Raw genomic sequence first — 22,019 nt, forward strand, 5'->3', positions numbered from 1 at the left:
GCTGTACGGAAGATCAGAATCGAGGCATGGGCGCGAGCTTCCTGGCGATGGATGTGGAAGCACCCAGGTCTGGGCGGGGGAGGGGAGTGGTGCGCTTTGCCGGCCTAAATGGAGCTATGAGTCTTTGGCGTCTTATTCCGGCCTTGGGACGCAAACGCTGTCACGTTTAGAGTCCATGTCAAAATCTTTCTCTTTATTTGGTCTGTGATTGTTAGGGATGGTGCATGATACCGGATAGCCAGGAACACAGAGAGGGATGGGCAGAAAACTACACGTTACAGGGTGGAGAGTGGCAGGCGAGGTTTGGAGAGGGTCTGTGAGCTGAAATTCCTGAAACACCTACCCTCAGTCCTAACTTTGATAACACTTATCCAGAATTTAAGCGGAGATTCGAAGCTACTCCTAGGGAACAGGGCAGGGTTCTCAAACAGTGCACTAATTCATTTCGCTCAACAAATATTTATTGAGCACCTGCTATGTGCCAGACCACAATTCTAAGTGGGCAGATGGGATGACGGCAGCAAATATCAACACTAACCTGGGTTCTGCCCTCTTGGAGTTTACAATCCAGGAAACAGCAAACAAATAATCACACAAACTTGTCAACTGTATCTCAGTTAAGCTGAAAAAAACCAAATAAATATATATTTATCAACTATAGTAAAACTATGAAGGGAAAGTACAATGTGCTATGAGAGAAAAGCAGGGAAACCTAGTTTAAATTGCAGAGTCATTTTTTTTGTCTGCGTTGGGTCTTCGCTGCTGCACGTGGGCTTTCTCTAGTTGCGGCGAGTGGGGGCTACTCTTCCTTGTAGTGTGCGGGCTTCTCATTGCGGTGGCTTCTCTTGTTGCGGAGCACGGGCTCTAGGTGCGCGGGCTTCAGTAGTCATGGAACGCGGGTTCAGTAGTTGTGGCGCACAGGCTTAGTTGCTCCGAGACATGTGGACCAGGGATCAAACCCGTGTCCCCTGCATTGGCAGGCAGATTCTTAACCACTGTGCCACCAGGGAAGTCCCAGGGAAGACATCTTAAGTGATGTTTGACTGACAAAAATGAGTAGGAGTTAATCAGATGAACAATGGGGAAGAGGAGAGCAACGCAAAGTCCCAGAGTAGGAATGGGCTTTTCCTAGAGGGACTGAAAGATGGGAGGCGAATGGTACTGATAAAGCTGGAGAAATAAGAAGTCAAATGGCAGTCTTTGTAGACCAAAGGTAAAGAGATTTGTAGTCCAAACGTAAAGAGATTTTTTTTTCTTAAGGGTAATTAGAAGTCATTGAAGTATTAGAGCAGGAGAGTGTCATTCAATTTATATATATATATATGCGCTGCACTGCACAGCTTGTGTGATCTTAGTTCCCAACCAGGGATCGAACCCGAGGCCCTGGCAGTGGGAGCGCCAAGTCCTAACCACTGGACTGCCAGGGAATTGCCCAATTTATATTTTAAAAAGTTCACTCTGGCTACTCCATGGAGAATGGATTGAAGGGGAGCAAGAGCAGAATTTGAGAGACAGTTGGGAGGCTACTCTCATCATTCAAGTGAGAGATGATGGGGGCTTGGCCAGGATGGTGGTGGTGGTAGTGGAGATGGAAAGAGGCGGACACATTTAGGACAGCTTTTGAGGGCAGAATCTCAGGACTCAGTGCTAGACTGGATGTGGGGGAAGGAGGAGTAAGGGGGAGGGAGATCTTAAGGATGACTCCCAGGCTTGAATAATTGTGAGGATAGGGTCATTATTTTGTGTTGGGGAGAGATTTAGATTTCAGTTTTGAACACGGCAAACCTGAAATGCCTTTGAGACATTCAAGTGGAGCTGTCAAGTAGGCAGTTGGAAATACAAGCCTTGAGCCCGGGGGAGAGTCTGGGTTGGAAATATACTCTTGAGAGTCATGGGTATACATATGTATTTAAAGCTATGATATTGGATGAGATCACCAGGGAAGAAGTGTACAGAGAGGCTTAGGACCAAGACAGGGATGGCAGTACTTAGAAGCTGCAATGATTAGAAGGTGCCAGCCAAGAAATCTGATAAAGATGTGCCAGAGAGGTAAGAAGAAAATAAAGAAAGGGCGGTGTCCTAGAAGCTAGGAAGAAGGAAGTGGTAAACTGCTTAAAAAGGGAGTGATAAACTATTGAAAATAACTGAAAGGGCAAGCAAGATAAGAACTTAAAAGAATCCATTTAATTTAGCAACAGAGAAGTCATTGGTGTGTACAAAATCCTGCAGTGAATAAACTCATGCATATGTTTTCTCACACACACACAAAAGTCACTGTTGAGTATCAGAAGAGGAATTCTGGTGGAGAGGCTGGAGTGGAAGCCACACTGGAACAGATTGAAGAGTACATGAGAGACGAGGAAGCAGAGATGGCGGTTGCAGAAAAGTTTGTCTGTGAACGGAGTTAGAACAATTGGGCAATAACTGGAGGTGGGTTGTGGGGGTCAAGGAAGGGTTTTCTTGAAGATGTAGATAATAGTGGGTACATGTGCCTGTGGGAGTGAGCCAGCTGAGAGGAAGAAAAGGATGCTTCAGAAGGGAGATGGGATGATCAAAAGAGCAAAGTCATAGAGAAAGGGGCAAGGGAGATGGTACCTAGAGTAGCATCTTCAAACTCCTTTGTGCATGTACCCTCACAAAAAATATATTTTTAAAATGCACCCTCTTCATTTTTAGTTGATGCCTAAATTATTTCATAATTTTAAATAGTTGTAAAGGACATATTTTCTGCTTGTTGTATATTGTGCTCTTTATTCATTTCTAAACTTTTTTTTTCTCTTGGTGTTTCATTTTGGATAATATCTATTGCTATGTCTTCAAGTCCACTAATCCTTTTTTTTTTTCTAAAACGTCTAAACCGTTGACTCCATCCAGGGATTTTTCTTTTTTTTATCAGACATTTTAGTTTTCATCTCTACAAGTTCAATTTGGGTATTTAAATATATATATATATATATGTATTTTTTCTAAGTCTCTACTTAGCTATGTGAACATATGGAATACAGTTATAATGTTTGGACATTCTTGGCTTTGCCCTCTCAAGATCTTCCTCAAGCAGAGCATTCTCAAGTAGTCCTTTTATTTGTTTTTCAGAAAATACTGCAGAGGGAGATGCCAGAGTAGGAGTCAGAATGAAGGAAGGGTCAACTGGGAAAGCGGAGGTTGGGGAGGCGAACTTGCCGACCTAAGGCTGCTTCTTAGGCTGATGAATATGAGGAGAGGAAAATTATGAAGAAGGAAGCTCTTGAAACTGATTCCCTTAAAACTATCTGTGCCCACCTACCTTCTAGAAAGTTTTCATGTCTCTGTGGGAATGCAAGCCCTAGTCGAAGGCCTCTGATGCAAAGTGTGTGAAGCCATTGATGGGGCCATTACTGCTTCTTTCTTTGTAACAGAAAGGACGGGTTGAGAAGCCAGTAGGAGCACGGTAGGTGGGTTGGGGACTTGGTGCCTTGAAGGTGAGCACATTTCACTCTGATGCCTCCAGGTTTCTTTATGAATAATGAGGTTTTTGTCTACTGAAAGTCGGGGTGCAGGGAGGTGAAGGGCATCTGATGTCTGAAGCAGGTAGAGAGAGTATGAAATGATCATTGCAAAGAATGGAAACTAGTAACTGGAATGGAAGCTAGCTAGGCAGGACGGAGACTGCAGGTGAGGTTGGTGGTCATGGGTTCAAATCTACGTCAGTCTGCCCAGCTGAGTGATATTCGTTAGCAATCCTGAAGCTCTTGTTTGATGTTTGTGAACTTGGTAAAATGTTGATCTTTTCCCTATGTTAAGGTCTAACATGAATAACCACACAGAGGCCTCATGAAAACAAGTTTATCAAGGTCTTTCCAGGGCTCTTCAGCTTGGGACAGCTTGGGACTTCCAGCCATGGACAAATGGCTTGGGACGGCCAGCCATTTACATAGCACACAGTGGCTTTCTTTTGTTTCTCATCTTCCCAGTGAATTGAGTTACAGCTTCTTCTCTTAAGCATAAACACCACTACACCTTGAGTTACTGTTGTCCCTGTGAACAAGGGTGAGGTTAGAAAGTGTAAGCAATGTCTGTTTTTCCCACCCCCAAGCAAATCTTTTTTTTTTTTCCCAAGCAAATCTTGATGCATGGCATGGGTGCCAGAAAGCTTGTCATTGCCCACGTGTATTATCAAAGGCCAAGATAAAGCCACCATGGAAGAAAAGATCAGAAACTCTCCAATATGTCCTCTTTCCTGGTACCCCTCCCCCGCCTCCCTGTCTTGTCATGCGCTGGGAGAAGAAGGAGTTAGTTGCAGGGGCTGAGGGCATTTGGCTTATAAATCTCCTGTGAGATGTCTCTTTCAGAATCAGGCTCAAGCTGAGATATTGCCTAAATATCATGGTATGGGATGTGCCCGTAAAATCTAAGATTCTGCTGGTCAAATCTCTAACATTGTCACCAAAGTGCCACAGCCATGGAAAGATGGGTTTCCCCATAGTGACAAACTATTCCAAGTTACATTCTTAAAACGTTCGGTACACATACTCATGCTCTGGGTGTGAGTTCAAGGACCTGTGGCACAAATAGGACAAATGACCTCAAGTCCTAAATGAGTGTTCATGCAGTGTCTCAGTGTTAAGAAACCATTTCTTGAATTTTCCAGAGCCATCATGAATGCTTTGACTGGTTTTCCCTTGCCTCACAGCATGCATCTAAGCCTCTCCCCACATGTGTCCAGGGCCATACACTCACTGTAACCACCCATAATGATAATAATAGATCTGCTGAAACTCAAAGGAAATAGAAAGTGCTTCAAATCCTGCTTTCCAAAGTTGGGGCTAGAGAGGCGGGTGGGATTACCCACTGCTGTGGGAAGCCTGCTCTTCGTTCGGGCCCCTCTGGGTGTGAGGTGCTGTTTTGGATTACCACTGGGTTCTTCCAGTCTTTGGGCCCGCTGGTGTAAAGAACATATCTAGTGGGTGCCTCGGCTGCTCTGACTCATCTGCCTTCCTGAAGGGTTGTGTGGCCACAGCCTGCCAGAAGGGGACCCTGCGGAGGGCCCTCAGTTGTGCCCAGATCCCTGATGCCCACCCCAGCGACCACTTCATGCTCTCTCGAATGTTTCACTGGTTGTGTTCAGGCCAAATTCCTGAAGCTCCTGTCCCAGACATCAAGGTCTCCCCCTGCAAGACACGAAAGAGGGTGCGGAGGAGCAGGTCCTTTCGCCCAGGGCCCTGCTGCCGTCCTACAACCCAGGGCAGAAGAGCCGCGGTGAGTCACTGAGAGGCCACTAAGACGCTGGACTCGCTTTTGAGTCGAGGCCAGACTTCTGCTCATGCTCAGTAAGAAGGGCTCATCTTGTCCTCCCTCTGGCTGATGGTCTCAGACGAGACCAGAGCTCTCTCAGCCTGGCTGTGTGATAACAGAAGCATATAGTCCATGGTGCAGAGAAGCCAGGCCAGAGAGGCTGAATCCTACTCGTACATGAAGAGAAAGAGGTCCCAGCGGACCTCCAGGGAGATGGTCCAAGTTAGTCCTAGTCACTGTCTCTCCTTCCTGGTGTCAGGAGTCAAATGGTATCATTATCTTGCAAAGGAGCCGACATAACCGGTCATTTCTGCCCACGGTCTTCTGTCTCTTCCACAACGCCCATATTTTCATTGGGCTTCTGGCCTCACTTCTTATGGGTTACTTGGAGTGGGAGGTAGGGCTCAACAATATAGGAAAAAAACCCAAAACACCCCCTGATTTGCCTCCAGCTCTGCCACAGGCTGTCTCTTTGGCCCTAGAAAAGTCCTTCCCCTCTGTGATACTCATCCATAAAATGACCTGCATCAGTGGTTTCGCACCACAATCTTCAGAGCCACCGGGAGCTTGAGGGGTTCCCCAGGGTCCCCTGAGAGGCACAGTAGAAAGGGAGGCTGACCTGGCTCTGTACTCCCCCACCCCCAGCACCCACCAGAGTGGCTGCTTTTTATCTGCTTTATATACTCTTTCCACCCAAGGATTCTTTGAAGAAAGGATCCTGAGGCTCCAAAGTTTGAAAACTGCTGGAATAAATGATTGTTAAGGTCCCTTCCAGTTTGAGATACTTGGACTTCTAAAGCCCAGCTCAAGTCGTTCCTCCTCCAGGAAGCCTTCCTGGTTACCATTCCTGGGTACTTGAGCTCCAGCAATAGTCATGGTGACAGGCCTATGGCCCTCAGCATGTGCTGCATGCTACTATCAGTGACCCATTGATGCCTGCATGTGCATGTGAGCTGTTTCCCCAGCTAGAGAGTGAGCTCCTTAGGGCAGATGTCTGATTTTCACTCCTTGCCTCTGTCCCCGTGTAGTGCCATAGGCAGAGTTGGTGTTCAGTAACTTGCTGAAGCTCCAGGTGTCGTGAGCTCTCATGTGGGATAAAACCTTCCAGAGAGACCCTTTGCTTTGGGGAGGGGGCAGTCAGCCTTTGGTCTGCTGAGTGCACCTAGAGAGACCTGTCCTTAGGAAGCTGGGACCTTGACCTGCGAAACAGCTTCAGACTTACTCCTAAAGAGGGCAGCCCTGAGTTCCTGCCTTAATTGAACTCTTCTCAGCCTCTACTGCCCTCAATGCCTCTCCTGGCAGGGACTCTCCACACATTGTGGCCACTGAAGAGGCCTCCTCCTCTTGACCCTGAACCTGGGAATCAGAACAGCCAGGATGCCTTATGGATGGTAGGCTTCTCAGCTGGAGCTGGAGGGAAGCACGGGGGAGATGGGGAGGAACTCCAGGCTTGCTCAGAATGTAGCTCTTTCTGGAGATGCAGGCCTAAAGTGAGGAAGGAGAGGAGTTTATTGAGAGGCACCTGCGAAGGCAGGTTGTTAGAGGGTGTCAGAGACCAAAGATCAAGACAGCCACAGGCCAACGTCCCTGGGGCAGGTAAACAGGAGGAGAGTGGCAGGTGTGGTGGGATGAGTCAGGAAGCCTGTTCTGCCATTTACTAGCTATGCGACTTTGTGTAAATCACTTAACCTTACCTAGTCTCAATGTCTTTACCTGTAAACTGGTGGCAAAAGGACCTGACCAACTGTAGGCTACCCCATACAGAAGTGGTGAGATTCCCAGGACACGATGGGTGTGGAAGTGGTCTGCAAACTAAAAAGTGCAGGACGTAAAGGATTCTTATTGTTGTTAACAGGGGAGAGGACCCTTCCATGTCGATGCAGCTCCCCATGAGGGACCATCAGCAATTTAGGGGTGCTCTGAGGTTGACCATTCCTCCTCCTCCGCTTCACTTCCAGCAGCCATCTCTGCCTGGCCTTGACAAATTCCTGGTCAGACTGAGGAGTGTGAGGGGCACAGGTAGTTAAGGACAGAGGGCCCAGCCCAATTCTGGCCCAGAGAGGATCCCCAAAGAGAAGGAAGTGTCCTGATAAAAAGCCCCTGAAAGGTGTGAGGTCCAGGAGGCTGCTGAGGTTTCCCAGCGCTCTTTTGGTTGGTGAGGGGCCCTGGCAGGGTCCCAAGGACTGGGTCCCTTAGTCCCAATGACCTTCTTGTCACTTGGCATGGGGGCCAGGTCAGCCTCCCCTGATACATAGAGCTACACCTGTGGCCTTCCCCCTTCCAGAGGGTGGGTCCTGGTTGGCACTGTGGGGTGGATGAGTCCTCAGCAGGTCACAAGGAGAGCTTGGCGTTTCACTCCAAAGACCACCCCCCCGCACGCCCCCACTGAATCCTCTAGATGTGGGGAGGAAGCAGAAGCCCCTACCAAAGCTGGATCATCTGGCACGGTTTAAAATCCACAGCTGGAGAGTGAGACCCCTCCACGCTGATGTGAGGAAACACCAACAGGCTCTAGCCTGCTGCTGCCCCTGCCTTGTCACCCCCGACAGGCTCTGGGCCCCAGTCCGGCCTCTCGGGGCCCCCCTCAGCTGCTGTAGCCTGAGGTGTGGGTGCTGGGCCTGCGCACCCAAACGTCTGGCAGATCTGGCTGGCTGTTGGGCAGCACCACAGGGCTGCCATCCCCCGGCCCCCCACGGCCCTTCCAGGATGAGCTGCTCTGGTGGGAGGCGGGCAGTGATGGATCGTACACGGTCTCTCTCAGCGCCAGCCACAGCGTGTCCCGCTTCCCATTCAGCTGGCCCCGCTCATGTACTGTTTGCTCAGTTTCATCCAGGTCCTCTGGAGAGGCACCCACGGAATCTGGCACACGGGCACTGGGCTCAGAGGTGCTTAGGCAGGTCTCATCAGACACACTGAGCCCCTCCAGGGTGCTGGCTGAGGAGCAGAGGCAATCAGGAGGCTCTGCGACCTGGGGCTTGGGCTTGGGGGAGTGGGCTGGGGCTTCCGGTGATGCCTGCACGGGCTCAGCCTTCTGCCCTTGGGAGTCCTGCCTGGCCCGGGTTTTGGGGCTGGGGCCAGCCTGCTTATAGGGGGAGGAGGTCTGCAGGGCTGGGCACTGGCTGAAGAGTGCCTGGTGGTCCAGGAACACCTCCCTTGGGGAGGTAGGGGCTGGTGGGAGCCGGGAGCAGCAGGGGCCATCATGCAGCTGTAGATCCTCAGAGAGCACTGAGGGCCGGTGGGACAGCTTGCTGGTGGCTGTACTAGTGTCAAAGCTGGGACTCCGGCGTCGTGCCAGGGGCTGTAACTCGTACTGCTCTGGACAGGACCCAGGCGCCCCTCCCACTGGCCCTGGTCGTTGGCGGCCTGCCTTCTCCCCACCAGGCTCCCCAGTTCCGGCGTCCCATGGCAGGTGGGCACAAGGCCAGAGGATTTGCCCACAGTTCTTCTCTGGTCCAAAGAAACAGCAGAGAGATTGGAAGAAGAAGCTGGCGAAGCCGCAGCTGACGCACTTCACCATCATGAGGACGATGCCCAGCTTACGATAGAGCAACACCGAGGCAGGCAGCATGAGCACACCGGCTGCAAACAGGGCTGCAGCCCCCACTGCCGTGGCGCAGCTGGTCTGGCGCAGCGAGAAGGCCACGCGGCTCAGGCGGTCAGGGTGTGGGCACAGGTGATAGGAGATGCAGTAGTTGACGGTGAAGTCGACCGAGAGGCCCACAGAGGCAGAGAGAAAGAGGGCCTCAGCAGTGTTGAGCTGCCACTCGAGTAGAACCAGGAGCCCCACCGTGAGCAGCACGGTGCCTGCCACGGCTGCCACAGAGAACAGGCTAAGTGGAACGTTCCAGGTGCCCAGCAGCAGTGTGGCAAAGGCCAGCGCCAGCGCCAGGCCCAGCACCACGGCAGGCTCGGTGCTCAGGCTGTGCTGCAGGCTGTACAGCTCCAGACGGCTGGTGAACCAACCCCGGCGCAGGCCGGGGGGTGCCCTGCCCAGCTCTGCTGCCAGCCAGTAGCTGACCTCAGTGTAGAAGTGGTGGGCCTGGCTGTAGTCTGGACTATACTGGAAGTTGGTCTGGAACTGCAGGACCAGGGCAGCCAGGCCGCCCTGGGTATTGAAGCGGGCCCCCAGGTCCCGGGTGCTCTCGGGGCCTTGCTCCAGAGCCATCATCTTGAGGCAGTGCAGGAAAAGCTGGGGGGCCCAGGGGAAGCCCGAGGGGCCACAGCAGAGGCCAGGCCCCAGGCGGGCACAACCGGGGCTCTCCATCCAGCGCCGGAGGGCCTCCACGAAGCACAGTGTCGGCCAGCCCTCTGGCTGGGCCCCAAAGAAGCTCTGATTCCGAGCTCCCTGGCAGAGTGCCAGCAGCCAGCGCTGGGCCTCAGGACCGCTGGCCGAGAAGGCAGGGTCACTCACCAGAGAGCTGTTGCTGCGAGGGTCCAGGGGGTCGCCAGTGTCCACCGGCAGGATGCCCCACACCAAAACCACAGGCATGTGGCCGCCCTCGCCCTGAGGCAGCCGCTCGAACAGAAACTGCTGACGGTACTCGGCGTCGAAGCGTTCGAAGGGGTGGCTGGGCCGGAAGACCTGGCCGCGGGGCGGCGGCAGCGTGGGCAGCCGCAGGCGGGGGCTGACGCCGGCGATGTAGGCGCCCCCCGCCGCCAGCGCGGCGAACCAGCAGATCCAGATGTAGCGGAACTTGATGACGCCGCAGGGCAGGAGGCGCTGGAAGAGCAGGCGCGAGGTGCTGGCGGCCGCCCTCCGAAGCCCGCGGAGCCGCCGGTGCAGCGCCAGCGCCAGTCGCCGGGGCGCGCTGCCGCCCCACGGGCCGCGCGCCTGGGACGCACAGCCGCGCGCTAGGTAGCGCTCGTGGAGCACCGCGGAGGAGGGCAGCCAGGCCAGCGTGAGCGCCAGGTGCGCCAGCACAGCCGTGCCCATGTAGAGTGCGAAGCAGCGGACGGCGGGGAGGCGGCTCAGGTAGCTGGCGTAGAAAGCCGCTCCCGTGGTGAGGCCCGAGACGAGCAGCAGGTAGCCGAAGTGGTGCATGGTGCGGCCCACGCGCTGTGCCAGCCCCCCGGAGGGCAGCTGGCTCTTGCTGAGGCGCCAGAGGTCGAAGAAGATGAGGGTGTGGTTGGCGCAGACGCTGCTCAACAGGACAAGGGCCGCCAGATTGACGAAGGGGAAGTAGGCCATCCGGAAGGCCACTCGGTAAAGAAAAAAGGCAAGCAGCAGGGAGCCCAGCACCCCCAGTAGCACCATGAGTGTGAGGAAGAGGGAGCGCAGGTAGAGGGCGATGCTGAGGAAGATGGCGGCCAGGGCCAGCAAGGGGTACACCGTATCCTGGGCCAGGTAGTGCCTCAGCAGCTCCTGCTTGAGGCCCAGGTCCATGCCAGTGATGGATGTGTAGTTGTCGGAGAGCCCCCAGGGCACGGCTAGGCGGTCCAGGTAGATGCCCATCATGGAGGCACCCTTCGGGGTGGGCAGGAAGAGCAGGCTGTACTTGAGGGAGGGCACCTGGTAGTCAGCCGTCTGGGGACTCAGAAAGTCCCTGTCCAGCAGGAAGTGCAGGAGTTGGTAGACAGCACTGCTCCGGGAGCACTTGGTGGGAACCTGGGCACAGCGCGGGGGCTTGTCCTTCCCAGGTCCCAGACAGGAGGGCACCAGGGCACCACGGTGATAGTAGAGGGCACAGGCCCGCAGCAGGGCCAGCGTGCGGGCTGTGTCGGCTTGAGTAGTGTCCAGGCAGGAGGAACGATTGGAGAGCACGGCCACATAGTTGCCCAGGGACCAACTGGGGCAGCACTCGTTGGCCGCTGTACGCTGGCACAGAGCCCCAAAGCTGGTATGGGAGCGGACCTATAGGACACACATAGCAGGAGAGAGCTCAGGGGCAGTGCAGGGGCCCAGATTTCCCCAGCACTGTCCGAGGCCCTCTCACCTCCTTTCAGGCTTTAGGGCAGAGGCAGAGAGGTATCTTGACTGCCCAGCAAAACCTGATTGGCCAGACCCAGATTCCAGCAGCTACATCTTGACTCCATCAAAGAGGAGCCTCAGGAATGCTGCCCCAGGCCTCAGCCTGAGAGGTCTTGCCCTAAGGGCCCCAGCAGGTCACACACCCCAACTCTGCACTGCCTGAGACAGGAGTAGGAGTGGAAGTGGCAGCCACAGATGGAACGGGGCCAAGTGTCCAGGGAACTGGACAGGTGGGAAAAGTGGAGGCCGAAAAATTCCAGGATCAGGGTCACTGCCAAACCCTAGCCCCCTATCTCTGTCCACTGGTCTGCTTAAACCTTGTGAGGGATAGGGCTATTTCTTTTTCAGACCTCATGCCTGTTTTTCTCTCCCAACCCTGATGCTGACATTACAATAGCTGGTGTAGTTACAGAGAATGCCAGCCTGGGAATCAGAGGCCCTGTACTGCCATCAACTGGATGTATGGCGTTGGGCCTGAGATCATGGTGACAATAGTAACATTTATTGAGAGATCACTAATGTCAGTCATTATGCTGTATTTTTTACAAATTCTACCTTGTTTCATTGTCACAACACCCCTATGAGGAAACTACCATTATTCCCATTTTATATAGACAAAGACCGAGGCACCGAGAGGTTGAGAAATGTGTCTGAGGTCACACAGCCAAGAAGTATTAGAGCTGGCCTTGAATTCAGGCATCTGACTCCAGAGCACATGTTCTTTAAGCCTAGTGGTGTTCACACAGTTTTTAGTAGTGAAACTTTCTTCAGATGTTATAGCACATGGTTCTCCAGTTAGCATGACTGGATCTGCAGCGCTTGAGTTGATGGGGGCTGGGGGCCTTGGGCCAGGGCCTCCTCAACAGCTCTTGAGGCTCCTTTTCAGGACCTTTCGAAAATCCCCAGGCTCTGCAGGGTCTGTCTTCCAGCACCTGTGTCTTGGCTCTTCTGGCAACAGCTGACTCTTCTCTCCCCGCCAACCCAGAACCTCTCAGCAGGGCTGCAGTAATTTTCTAAGCAGGGAATGCTCTCTCCTAGTCCAGGCTGGGAGTCCTGGCTCAGCTGTATTTCCTTATGATCAGGTCCCTGGTGTCCCTGGTTCCCTCCCAGCCCCTGGCACCTCCCTAGCCAGCTCACCTGATCCTGTTCCATGCGACACATGGAATGGATGGCGTGCAGGTTCCACAGGCTGCCCGCTGAGGTGGACATGAACACCAGCTGTGCATAGCTCTTCTCTGCAACACACCGCCCAGAGCTCACCCTTTGGCCCCAGGTCCTGGGCCCACCAAAGGGAAGATGCTTACCCAGGGCCATAAGAGGTTTAGATTCCCAGGAGCCTGAAACCTGTGCCTGGCTGCCTGATCCTGGGCCTGCATCCCTCCCCTGTGGCACACCCCCATCCAGCTTGCCCCTACCTGGCTGGAGTACCTGAGACCTGCCTCATCCTCCCAGCTGTAACTCAACTTCCTTGGCTTGAATGTGACTGGCCAGGCTCCTTGCCCTTCTGTCTGCCCAGATTTGTTCTCCTGGGCCCTCATGTTCTCGTAGGTGGGGAGGGGGGTAACCACCATTAAAGCCAGGAACTGGCCAGGCCGCAGCTTACCAGGGGGGCCACAGAAGAAGCTCTCCTGCCCTCTGGCCTCCAGGGGTTCCACCATCCTCCGAGGCCGGACCATGCCCTCCTGGGCACTGCTCCAGGGTGTGGGGCTCAGAGTGGTATGGGGGTTTGAGCTGAGGTAGAGAGAAAATCTATGCCAGGCCCTCTGACCTGCTTTCGGCTGCTCTCTGGAGACCTCGTTCCTTCCCCGGTTCCCCCCAACAGTGGAAAGATGGGAACCCATTACCTGTTCAGCTCAAGGTCTGGAGAAAGGGAAAGCAGCTTCTTGGGGCCTGTGAGGGACTGTAGTGCTCTCCAGACCACTAGCTTGCGCCCAATGTCCGTGTCCCGAGGCTCAAAGCCCTGCAGGGAGGAGGGCAGAGATCAGGCCGACAGGAGGGGGAGTTCTCCTTCTCCCTTCTCGGCTCTGCCCTTTTGGGTCCCTGGAGCAGGGAAGGCTGGCCTGCCTGCCTGGATTGTTGGACACGAGGATCACCTCTATACCATCTCCCAGCTCTCTCTGGAGAGCCCACTGCTGCCACCCCACTCCCAGCTGGGCCACTCCAACTTTCTGCCCCAGACTGAGCTGAGGTGGCCAGGCCTGGGGGCCCATCCCTCCCCTTGGTCCCTCACCAGTAAGGGCTTGGAGAAATCGGGTAGCTGGCCCCCCAGCAGTCCAGCCAGGGTGCAGAGGAGGATGACAGCCAGACACAGCAGCAGCACGGCCACTGGCCACTCAGCAATCAGCTGGGAATAGCTGGGAAAGAGGAAGAGATCCCACATGAATTAGCGTTGGGTGTGATAGCAGGGAATGTGGGAGCTTAGAAGCTACCAACAAGGGATGGTGGGGCTAAACTGGGCACTGGCCTGGCCACCCCTAGGGCTCCAGAGAAGGCCCAGGCCTACCTCTTTGGCATCTGGAAGGCCCGTACCTGCCTGTGGAAGAGAAGAAAAGACACTTGCTTGCTAGAGTCCTCTTGTAGGGTGGGAGGTTGGGATGGGGGTGGAGGATAGAGGAAGATGGTATGAACCCTTTTAGGCTTTCCCACTCCCAAGCTCCAACGCTTCCTTCCTCTTCCATCCAGGCTGCCTCCTCCATCAGACGCAGGGGACATCCTGGGCTGCCTCCTAGTGAAGGAGTCCAGAGCCTGGGGGCGGGGGTCGACCCCACTTTTAAGCCCTGCCCCACCTTCCAGGGCAGCTGGCAGGCTGCTGGACCCCTCCTTACCTGACGCTGACCACATGGTGCTGCACAGATGCCGGCTTCCAGGCCCCATCATGCTGTGAGGGGGCTGGGGAAGGGCTGAGGCTGGAGCCATGGGAGCACAGCGCTGCCCGGTCCCCAAGCCCTGGAAGGGAGCTGCCCCCCCGGTATTCCTGTGGTGCCCGGGGATAGGTAAAGTGGGCAGGGGCCAAGGGGCTGGATGGGCCCACAGGATGAAGGGTGGAAGTTGCTGGTGGGGGTCCTGAAGAACTGGAAGGGTCCTCAAGGGGGCAGCTGTGGAGGGTGCAGCTTCTCTCTGGGCTTGCCTCAGGGACCACAGCCTTGCTCTGGGACCTGGGGAGAGAGGAGACAGGGAAAAAGGGGGTGGGAGACAGCGGTGGTCCACACCATGCAGCAGCCTTGCTCAGTGAGCTGAGATGGACGGGGCTCAGGCTGTTCTATTCCTAGGCCTGGGGAGAGGCAAGGAGGGTGGAGGCTCTGGGTCTACACCCCCAGCCTACTTCTTGGGGTTCACTGTCTCATTCAGTCATCTGCCCATGCACCTCAAAACACATATGATCTTATTTACTCCTTTAAAAACCATACAGGGGAAGTACTTTCCTTCTTTTATAGATTTGAAAACTGAGGTTCAGTGAGCCCTGAAGAGCTGGGCCTTGAACCCAGTTCTGACTTGCAGCCCTGTGCTCTTTCTGCTATAGTTGTCTCTTCATCCTCTTGTCAGACGTTTATTGAGCACCTGCTGCACTTTTGTTCCCACCTTAGAGCCTTTGAGCTTTCTTTGCCCTCTGCTTGGGATGTTCCTCCCCAGATAACTGCACGGCTCACACCATTACCTTCTTAGAGAAGCCCTCCCTGACTACCCTCTCTAAATAATCATCCACCAACTCCCATCCCCCTACCTACTCTATATTTCTTCCTAGCATTTTCCACAACTGGACATTGTATTATATATTGTCATGTTTACTGCCTGTCTCTCCTATGGAACGTGAGCTCTGGGAGAGCAGGGCCTGGTGCATTTGTTCATCTGTGTCCCCAATGCCTTGAGCAGCACCTTGCACACCGAAGGTGCCCCAGGGACGTTTGCTGAGTGAAGGCTGAGTGCTGGACGGGCTGCTAATAGTGGTGCCAGGATGAATAAAGCCCAGTCCTTGTCCTCCAGGCACTCATGGTAGGTGGGCGATGTGCAGGGGCCACCGTGTTGAGTGCTGTGAGAGGGGAAGTCACACAGGGCTGAAGGTGCCCAGAGGAGGACCCAACTTTGACAGGGATGGGGGGGTCAGGGAAAGCTTTGCAGAGGCAACCACTGCCTTTTCACCAACCCCGGGCCTTGGGGCAGGAGGTTTGTTCTGCAACGGTGTGCACAGTTGGGAGAGGGAGTTGGGACCCCCAAGGAGCTTGCCAGGGAGGAGTCAGCAATAGATTCCTCTTTCCAAATTACGCATGAGGGCAGCACTCTGTGCATGGACCCAGCCCCACTCCTTGGGTGCAGGCAGAGGTGCAGTCCCACCCCAGGGGCAGGATTGCCAGACCTGGGACAGGAGAAGATGGCCACAGAACAGAGTGCCTGAGGGCCATGGCGGGTTCCCAAGGGGTTCTGGGCCCTCCAGCGAGTCTTTCTTCCATCCGCCTGCTACAACTTGCATAGCTCCCATGGGAGAGCCAGGTCTATGCCGAGCAAACCCTGGCTTCCAGTCTTGCCTGCTGCACTGCTGAAGAGGCCGTGGGCCAGAGTCCTGGCTGTGGTGGCACGTGGACATTGCCCACAGAGGCTGGGTTCTGCCCAGAGACCAAGTAGAGGAACTGGAAAGAATAGGCAAGCTCCTCCTCTTCCTCCCAGAAGGTTGGATGGCAGACAGTCAGGGGGTGGGGTATAATTCTCATGCTTGGACTAAAATAGGGGAGCAGTGGAGGTGGGATCCTGGCTCCATCATCCTTTAACTCTGGGGTCTTGGGAAAGACACACAATTCTTGGAGCATTGGCATCCTTGTCTGCTGAGTGAGGGTACGATGATAACGTTTCCCTCTCAGGTTTAGTATGGGCATTAACTGAGGTAACACATGTGAGGTGCCTGGCGTGGAGCCTGGCATGTGGAAGACATTTACTTTCCTGCCTCTTCCCACACTCAGTGCTGCAGGGAGTGTGTAGTTTAAGAAGTATATTTATATTTACAATTTGACCTCTTTAGGCACTGCAGATAATATATCTCCATTTGAGAACTTCTCACACCTTGAGAATCTCACTACATATATAAGTACTTTTCTTTTTGTTATCCAGAAGCAGCATCAGAATTTGTTTCATGATTTAAACCACTGATTTTTTTTTCTAACTAACTCAACACTTAGAAAAATAGGAATTTGACTAAACTTGTTCTCAAGCAAGACCTCAGATGACACAGCAACCAGTGTCCTTGCAGATAAAATAGCTTATGGGCCCATCACCATGGGCCAAAGGGAAGCTGGAAAAATGACCGGGGTTCATGTGTGTAAGTGTGGACATCTACTTCTTTAAGATTTTTATTCTGCAGGTCTTTTTTTTTTTTTTTTTTTGCTGTACGTGGGCCTCTCACTGCTGTGGCCTCTCCCGTTGCGGAGCACAGGCTCCGGACACACAGGCTCCGCGGCCATGGCTCGCGGGCCCAGCCGCTCCGCGGCACGTGGGATCCTCCAGGATAGGGGCACGAACTCGTGTCCCCTGCATCGGCAGGCGGACTCTCAACCACTGCGCCACCAGGGAAGCCCCTGCAGGTCTTTTTTGAGCACCTGCCACAGGCTGGATACTGTGCTTGGTCTGGGTTGGATCCTGAAGGCATGAAGGTGACCCATTAGTCTTAGTCTCCCTCTTTAGAGCAGGGCCTGCTTTCTGCAGTCAGGAGGGTGGGGCAGCCAGGGTGCCTATTTCAGCTGCGCATGGTCTTAGAGCACTCACTGAGCTTCGGGCTTATCCTAGGAGCCAGGCCCCCGCTTGGAGTGTCAGTTTCTTTTTCATTAAGGGAAGCCAGCACTCCAGGGCGTGCTGGCAGAGAACAGGAACTCCAGTTGTCCTTAACCAGTCTACCAAATCTCATAAGCCACCCCCTTCCTTAGCAGGCTCCTGTTCAAGGGGGATTCCAGCATCCACCATTGGTTTGCTTCTACTGGGGTCTCCCTGGCCCCAGCCGCTTCCTCTCAATCCCTTCTATCCCTCTCCCAAATCTCACCCTTTATGACTGTGCCCATCATTGTGAATGTGGCAGAATTTGAAACTTTCCACATTCCGACTGCTGTAGAACCGGGAGTTTGTCTTGACCCTCCCAAGGAGAAGAGCCAAACTGTTCTCAGAATAAAAGCTTTCTCCTGCCAGCCACTGCTGCCCTCTATTTTCAGGAGACCTAGTAATAGTATGAGTTAAGCACCCCACGCCTTGCCTCCCCAGGGGGCTTTCATTTTCACCCTCTCAGTTCCATGGCTCTGACTGGGATGAGCGATTTCCTGGGCCACCTGCCTGGGCCCACTGGTCTGTAAGCTAAGTGATTGGGGCAGGCAGGTAGGTTAATGGAAAGTGATGACACAGGCCTCACTCATGGCCAAAGTCACAGCAGTCAGGGCCTGGCTAATAGTGCCCCAGACACCTCTCTTGGGAGCCCCGTGAGCGGAAAATGTACATGTGTATTAACCATGCCCCCAAGTCCACAGACACGTAGCCATATGGACATCCATGTGATCCTGCAGAGTGGCCAGGACAGATGAGGGAGCAATTCACGCCACTAGGAAAATAAAAAGGTAATTTTAAAAACACAAAGAATGAACTATTTCAAATTGCTCTGTTGTCAATGTATTAGTAAAGGGGTGTGTGTGTGTGTGTGTGTGTGTGTGTGTGTGCGCACACGCGGGCGCTATCTTATTCACTCCCCAGAGTGCTACTTCGTTCAGCAGGAATGTATTCTTGTTTCTTGGATTGAAATGAATCCCTTTGCCTGATTTGTCCAGGGTCTCTGGGGAAGTGCAGAGAGGGGCCAGAAGTCTCAGGGAGTTGCTAGAAGAAAGCAAGTGATTCCTGTGCCCAAGTATGACCCCCACATGCAGGGGAAGTGAGTAGACCAGACAGGGCTGATCCTTGGCAAAATATCCAGGGCAGCAAATGACTCTCCAGTCCCTTCTAGGGATGATCCTGGCCCCTGCCCTGTCCTGTCACTGTCTCTGCCTTGTCCATACTTGGCTTTTTGGTCAAGCCATAGTTCCAGGCAGCCCCCTGGTCCAGGGAACACATTAATCCTGTGTACCATCCCGTTGAAGAAAGTTCTGTGGCTTTCAGACTGAAAGGTGGCTAAATCTACCCAGGCTGATGTGTCAACACAGAGGGAAGAAAACATTTCCCTCCACTTGTGGGGTCTCCTCTTCACTCAGGTACAGATGCACATTTTAACTGGGGCAGTCTGAAGACAATGTGTCCACCTCTGCTTTTGCCCCCAAAGAACGCTTCCTATTTCAGTCCAGGCAGGAGATAGAGGCGGTGTCATGTCAGGTGAGGGATTCTGGGGGCGGCAGACCAGGCAGGGCACAGAAATTGCGCCATATTGCTACCTGGCTGGGCTGTTCCCTCACACATATGGTGGAGGAAGGGAGAGGAGAGGCACCAAGATCTGGGCCCGCAGCGGGAAGATGTTCCTTCTGTCCCGCCAACCTGGTGCTCCTTCAGGGACGGTACTGACCGCAGCCTGAGCCTCAGAGCCTGCCCACGCAGCGCCTCCGAAGAGTGCAGGTGGCTGCCACACGTGGGGACTCGAGCCTACACGTGCGCAGCTGGCCATGTGGGGCAGACCGGAGACAGACGGTGATGGACAAAGACAGACCCTACCTAGCTCGGAGGCCGAGTGTCTGCCCTCCCCCCAGGACACACCTTGGCGAGTCTCCCGTCTACAGTACACGCGCACCCTCGACCACATTGACTCGCTGGAACCCGGACTGAGGTTGCTGCAGGCTTGGGGCTTACAGAGAAGACGCGGGGGCAGGGCCTAGAGGGAGGGGCTCTGGAAGCCGGAGGGGCTGGGGATACCGGGGCCTTAGAGGAAAGGTAGGAACAGTGGGTGGGGCAGGTCCTGGGGGCGGTGAGGGCTAAGCGGGCTGACAGTAGCGGGTATCGGGAGAGAGAAAATTGACCCGGCAGGATGAGGGCGTGGCCAGGGGGCAGGGAGTCTGGAGGCCCCAGAAGGGGCTCTGGGAGGGGCTGGGGACTGAATGGGACGACATATGGCGGCTACTGGGGATACCTGGGGCGGGGATTCTGGGAAGGTCTGCGAGCTGGGTCTGCGGAGCAGTCCGCCCCTACCTGTCCGGGGAGCTGCCGTCTGGAGCCAAAGGCTCCCCCTCGGGCCGCTGCTCCCCTTCCGGACCCGGGCCGGGAGCCGGATCGTTGCTGCCGCTGCCGCTACCGCCGTCCATGCCCGTGGGGGCGCCGCTGTCCGGGCGCTGGTGCTGAAGCGGCGGCAGCGGCGGCAGCAGCGGCGGCGGCGGCGGCGGCGGCGACGGGCTCCTGCGCACGCGTCGACGACAAGCGGGTCGGTCGCTGGGCGGGGCCGACGAGGAGCCCAGCCAATGGGCGCGGCACCGGGGGGCGGGGACAGAGGCTTCCCGCCGCGCCGCTGCCCGAGGGCTCGCTGTCTTTTAAGACCCCCGGGCTAGAGTTGTGGGCCCTTGAACTCAGGCCAGGTCTGAGAGATGCTGTTAGGAGTCTGTGCAGTAGTTCGCACACCGGCCTTTCCTGGGGGGGCATCCGTCTTCTCGTGAGGGACCAGGAAACGCGACCCCAGGCACCGTGTAAAGAGCCTCATAACTTGTAACGCAGACTCTTCCAGCCCCAAAGAGGGAGCAGCTCCATGCCGGCACTTCACTGCTCCGGACGCTGAGGGGTTGAGAGGGGTTGGGCTACTTTTAGACTCACATTTCTCTCGGCTCCGCTCAGCGTCCCCCCTTTCCTTCCCAGTAAGGCTAAGCACCTGCTCAAGTTGGGTCTTCACATTGATCTGGACCTGGGTCTGCGCCCCTCAGTTGTGGAGCCTGGATTCTGTTATTCAAGTGTAGGGTATGGCCGGGGAGAGGGACAAGAGAGACACTCAGAGAAGCCCCAACTCTCTCTTATAACCACCCCACTTCAGCCTGGAAGGTACCCAGTAGCCACTCCTTCCAGGGCGCTTGCTGCTTCCCCTGTCAGGGAATGGCTGTGAGAGAGGGGCGGTGTGATAGGCGGTGGAGAGGCCGGGCTAGAGGGCTGTTACCACAGCTCTAGAACAGATACGGGCCCTGTGAGAAGCCTGGGAGTTGGGGAGCGGAGAGGATCCCAGACGTGGAATTTGGATGGGCAGAAGAGGTTTTACAGTAAGCAGGCTCTCTGTGTGTGTGGTAGGTGCCTTGGCTGAAGCACGCAGCTGGGGAGAGAGTCAGAACCCAGGAGTGTTTGGACTATGGGTATCCCTAAACTGTGTGCAAACCGTGTGCAAGGCATAGACCAGTAGGCATGAGGGTGGGAGAGTCTAGAGGTGTAGAAGTGGTGGCCCTGCCCTGAGTAGCTTAGTTTGGTGAGAGAGATAAAAAGCCAGCCCATTAATTGATGCCAACTGGGTAGGGTGTGGTGGGGCCCATGTGATGGTCGATAGGAGCTGCAGAGGAGGGGGCAGTGTGCAAAGACAGAGAGGACCTCACTCATCCTAATGGCCTTCATGTTGATGGTGGAGCTTCAGCTGGCTTGGAAGGAAGGCATTCCTGACCTGGGGGTGAGGTGGAGGTGGTGGTGGTGGGGAAACTGTGCAAAGTTTAAGAGGCTGGAAATTTCTATGTGTTTTCAGGGGATAGTGAGAAATAACATCTGGAGAGTTAGGGATCCATTGAAGGCCTCTGATCTGTAGGGTGAGGCATGTAAGATGGAACTTTGGAAGGCCCACCAGGTCTGGGTATATATGATGGGATAGATGTGATGAGACCATACTTGAGACCCTTTGGTGGGGGGTTGGGGCAGAAGTGAAAACAAAAGGAGGGGTGATCTTGTTCGACCGTATGCTATGGACACTACTGAGAATGCCTGACTGGGTGCCGATTTTCACAACTAGGGAACTCAGAGACCACTGGGCCCCCTGAGTGCCAGTTTGGATGTGAAGGAAGATAGGCTCTTTTAAGAGTAAAACATGGCCTCCAGGAGGCTGTTTATTAGATCCAGAAGATTCTGGTTCAGGCCCCATGCCAGGTCATGCTCTCCGTTCTTATGTCCTGTTTCTTCTGCTTCCTCAGTGATGTGGGCCAGGGGTGTGCCCACAGGGCCCTGGGGGTGGCCCCGCATAGGACAGTGCCCTGGCTCAGGGTGGGAACCTGGAGGATGGTTGCCATGCCAGGGGGTTGCCCACCACCATGGCAGTGCCCAGGGCCAGGTCCATGACCATGCCCGCCACCATGGCAGGGCCCCTGTGTAAAGCTGGATGAACAATATTAGAGTCAGAGGTTAGTGCCAACCTTACCTGCAGTCAACTCTCCCTCTTCCTTCCCCTTCCCCCTCTCCAGCCCCTACTCTAGGGGACTCAGGATTCCTGGGCACTAGCAGGGGCTCCTTGTGGAGGTCGGGAGACAGGGATAGCAAGTGACTGCTTCTAGCCCTGGGCCTTTTACCTTGATGAAGCCAGAGCACAGAGCAGACACAAGGGGAGGAACCTAGATTCATTGGGTTCCATTCCTTGAGCTGAGATATGACTCCCACTCTGTGGACCTCAGTTTATTTTATCTGCAACTAAGAAGCAGAATTATCTCATCTCTCTTCCCTCACCCAGGAACCCATGCAGAGTGATTAGAGGTTTTGCCATGCTGACTACTTAGAAGTGAACGTGGGGCTGGGGGAGGCTACAGAGGAACACAGTGAGGGCCAGGGGCAAGGAGGAGACAGGAGGTAGGGTGAGGGGAGATGCAGGAGCCAAGGAGAAGGAGAGGCAGCTGGAGAGTGG

General features: G+C 54.7%; 1 protein-coding gene across 1 annotated transcript; it reads right to left on the minus strand.

Annotated features, from left to right (window-relative positions):
* Positions 1-7,855: 7,855 nt before the first annotated feature.
* DISP2 (dispatched RND transporter family member 2) lies at positions 7,856-19,723 on the minus strand (the record flags this gene model as incomplete). Its single annotated transcript, XM_081228496.1, has 8 exons — positions 19,367-19,723; positions 14,065-14,394; positions 13,743-13,772; positions 13,470-13,593; positions 13,084-13,199; positions 12,843-12,970; positions 12,377-12,474; positions 7,856-11,122 (listed from the first exon to the last, which is right to left on the minus strand). Exons 1-8 carry the CDS (start codon positions 19,477-19,479, stop codon positions 7,856-7,858), a joined length of 4,206 nt encoding a protein of 1,401 aa, XP_081084622.1. The 5' UTR covers positions 19,480-19,723.
* Between the last annotated feature and the right edge of the window lie 2,296 nt (positions 19,724-22,019).

Source organism: Mesoplodon bidens (assembly GCF_964165515.1).
Source record: "Mesoplodon bidens genome assembly, chromosome: 3".
NCBI classification, from domain to species: Eukaryota; Metazoa; Chordata; class Mammalia; order Artiodactyla; family Ziphiidae; genus Mesoplodon; species Mesoplodon bidens.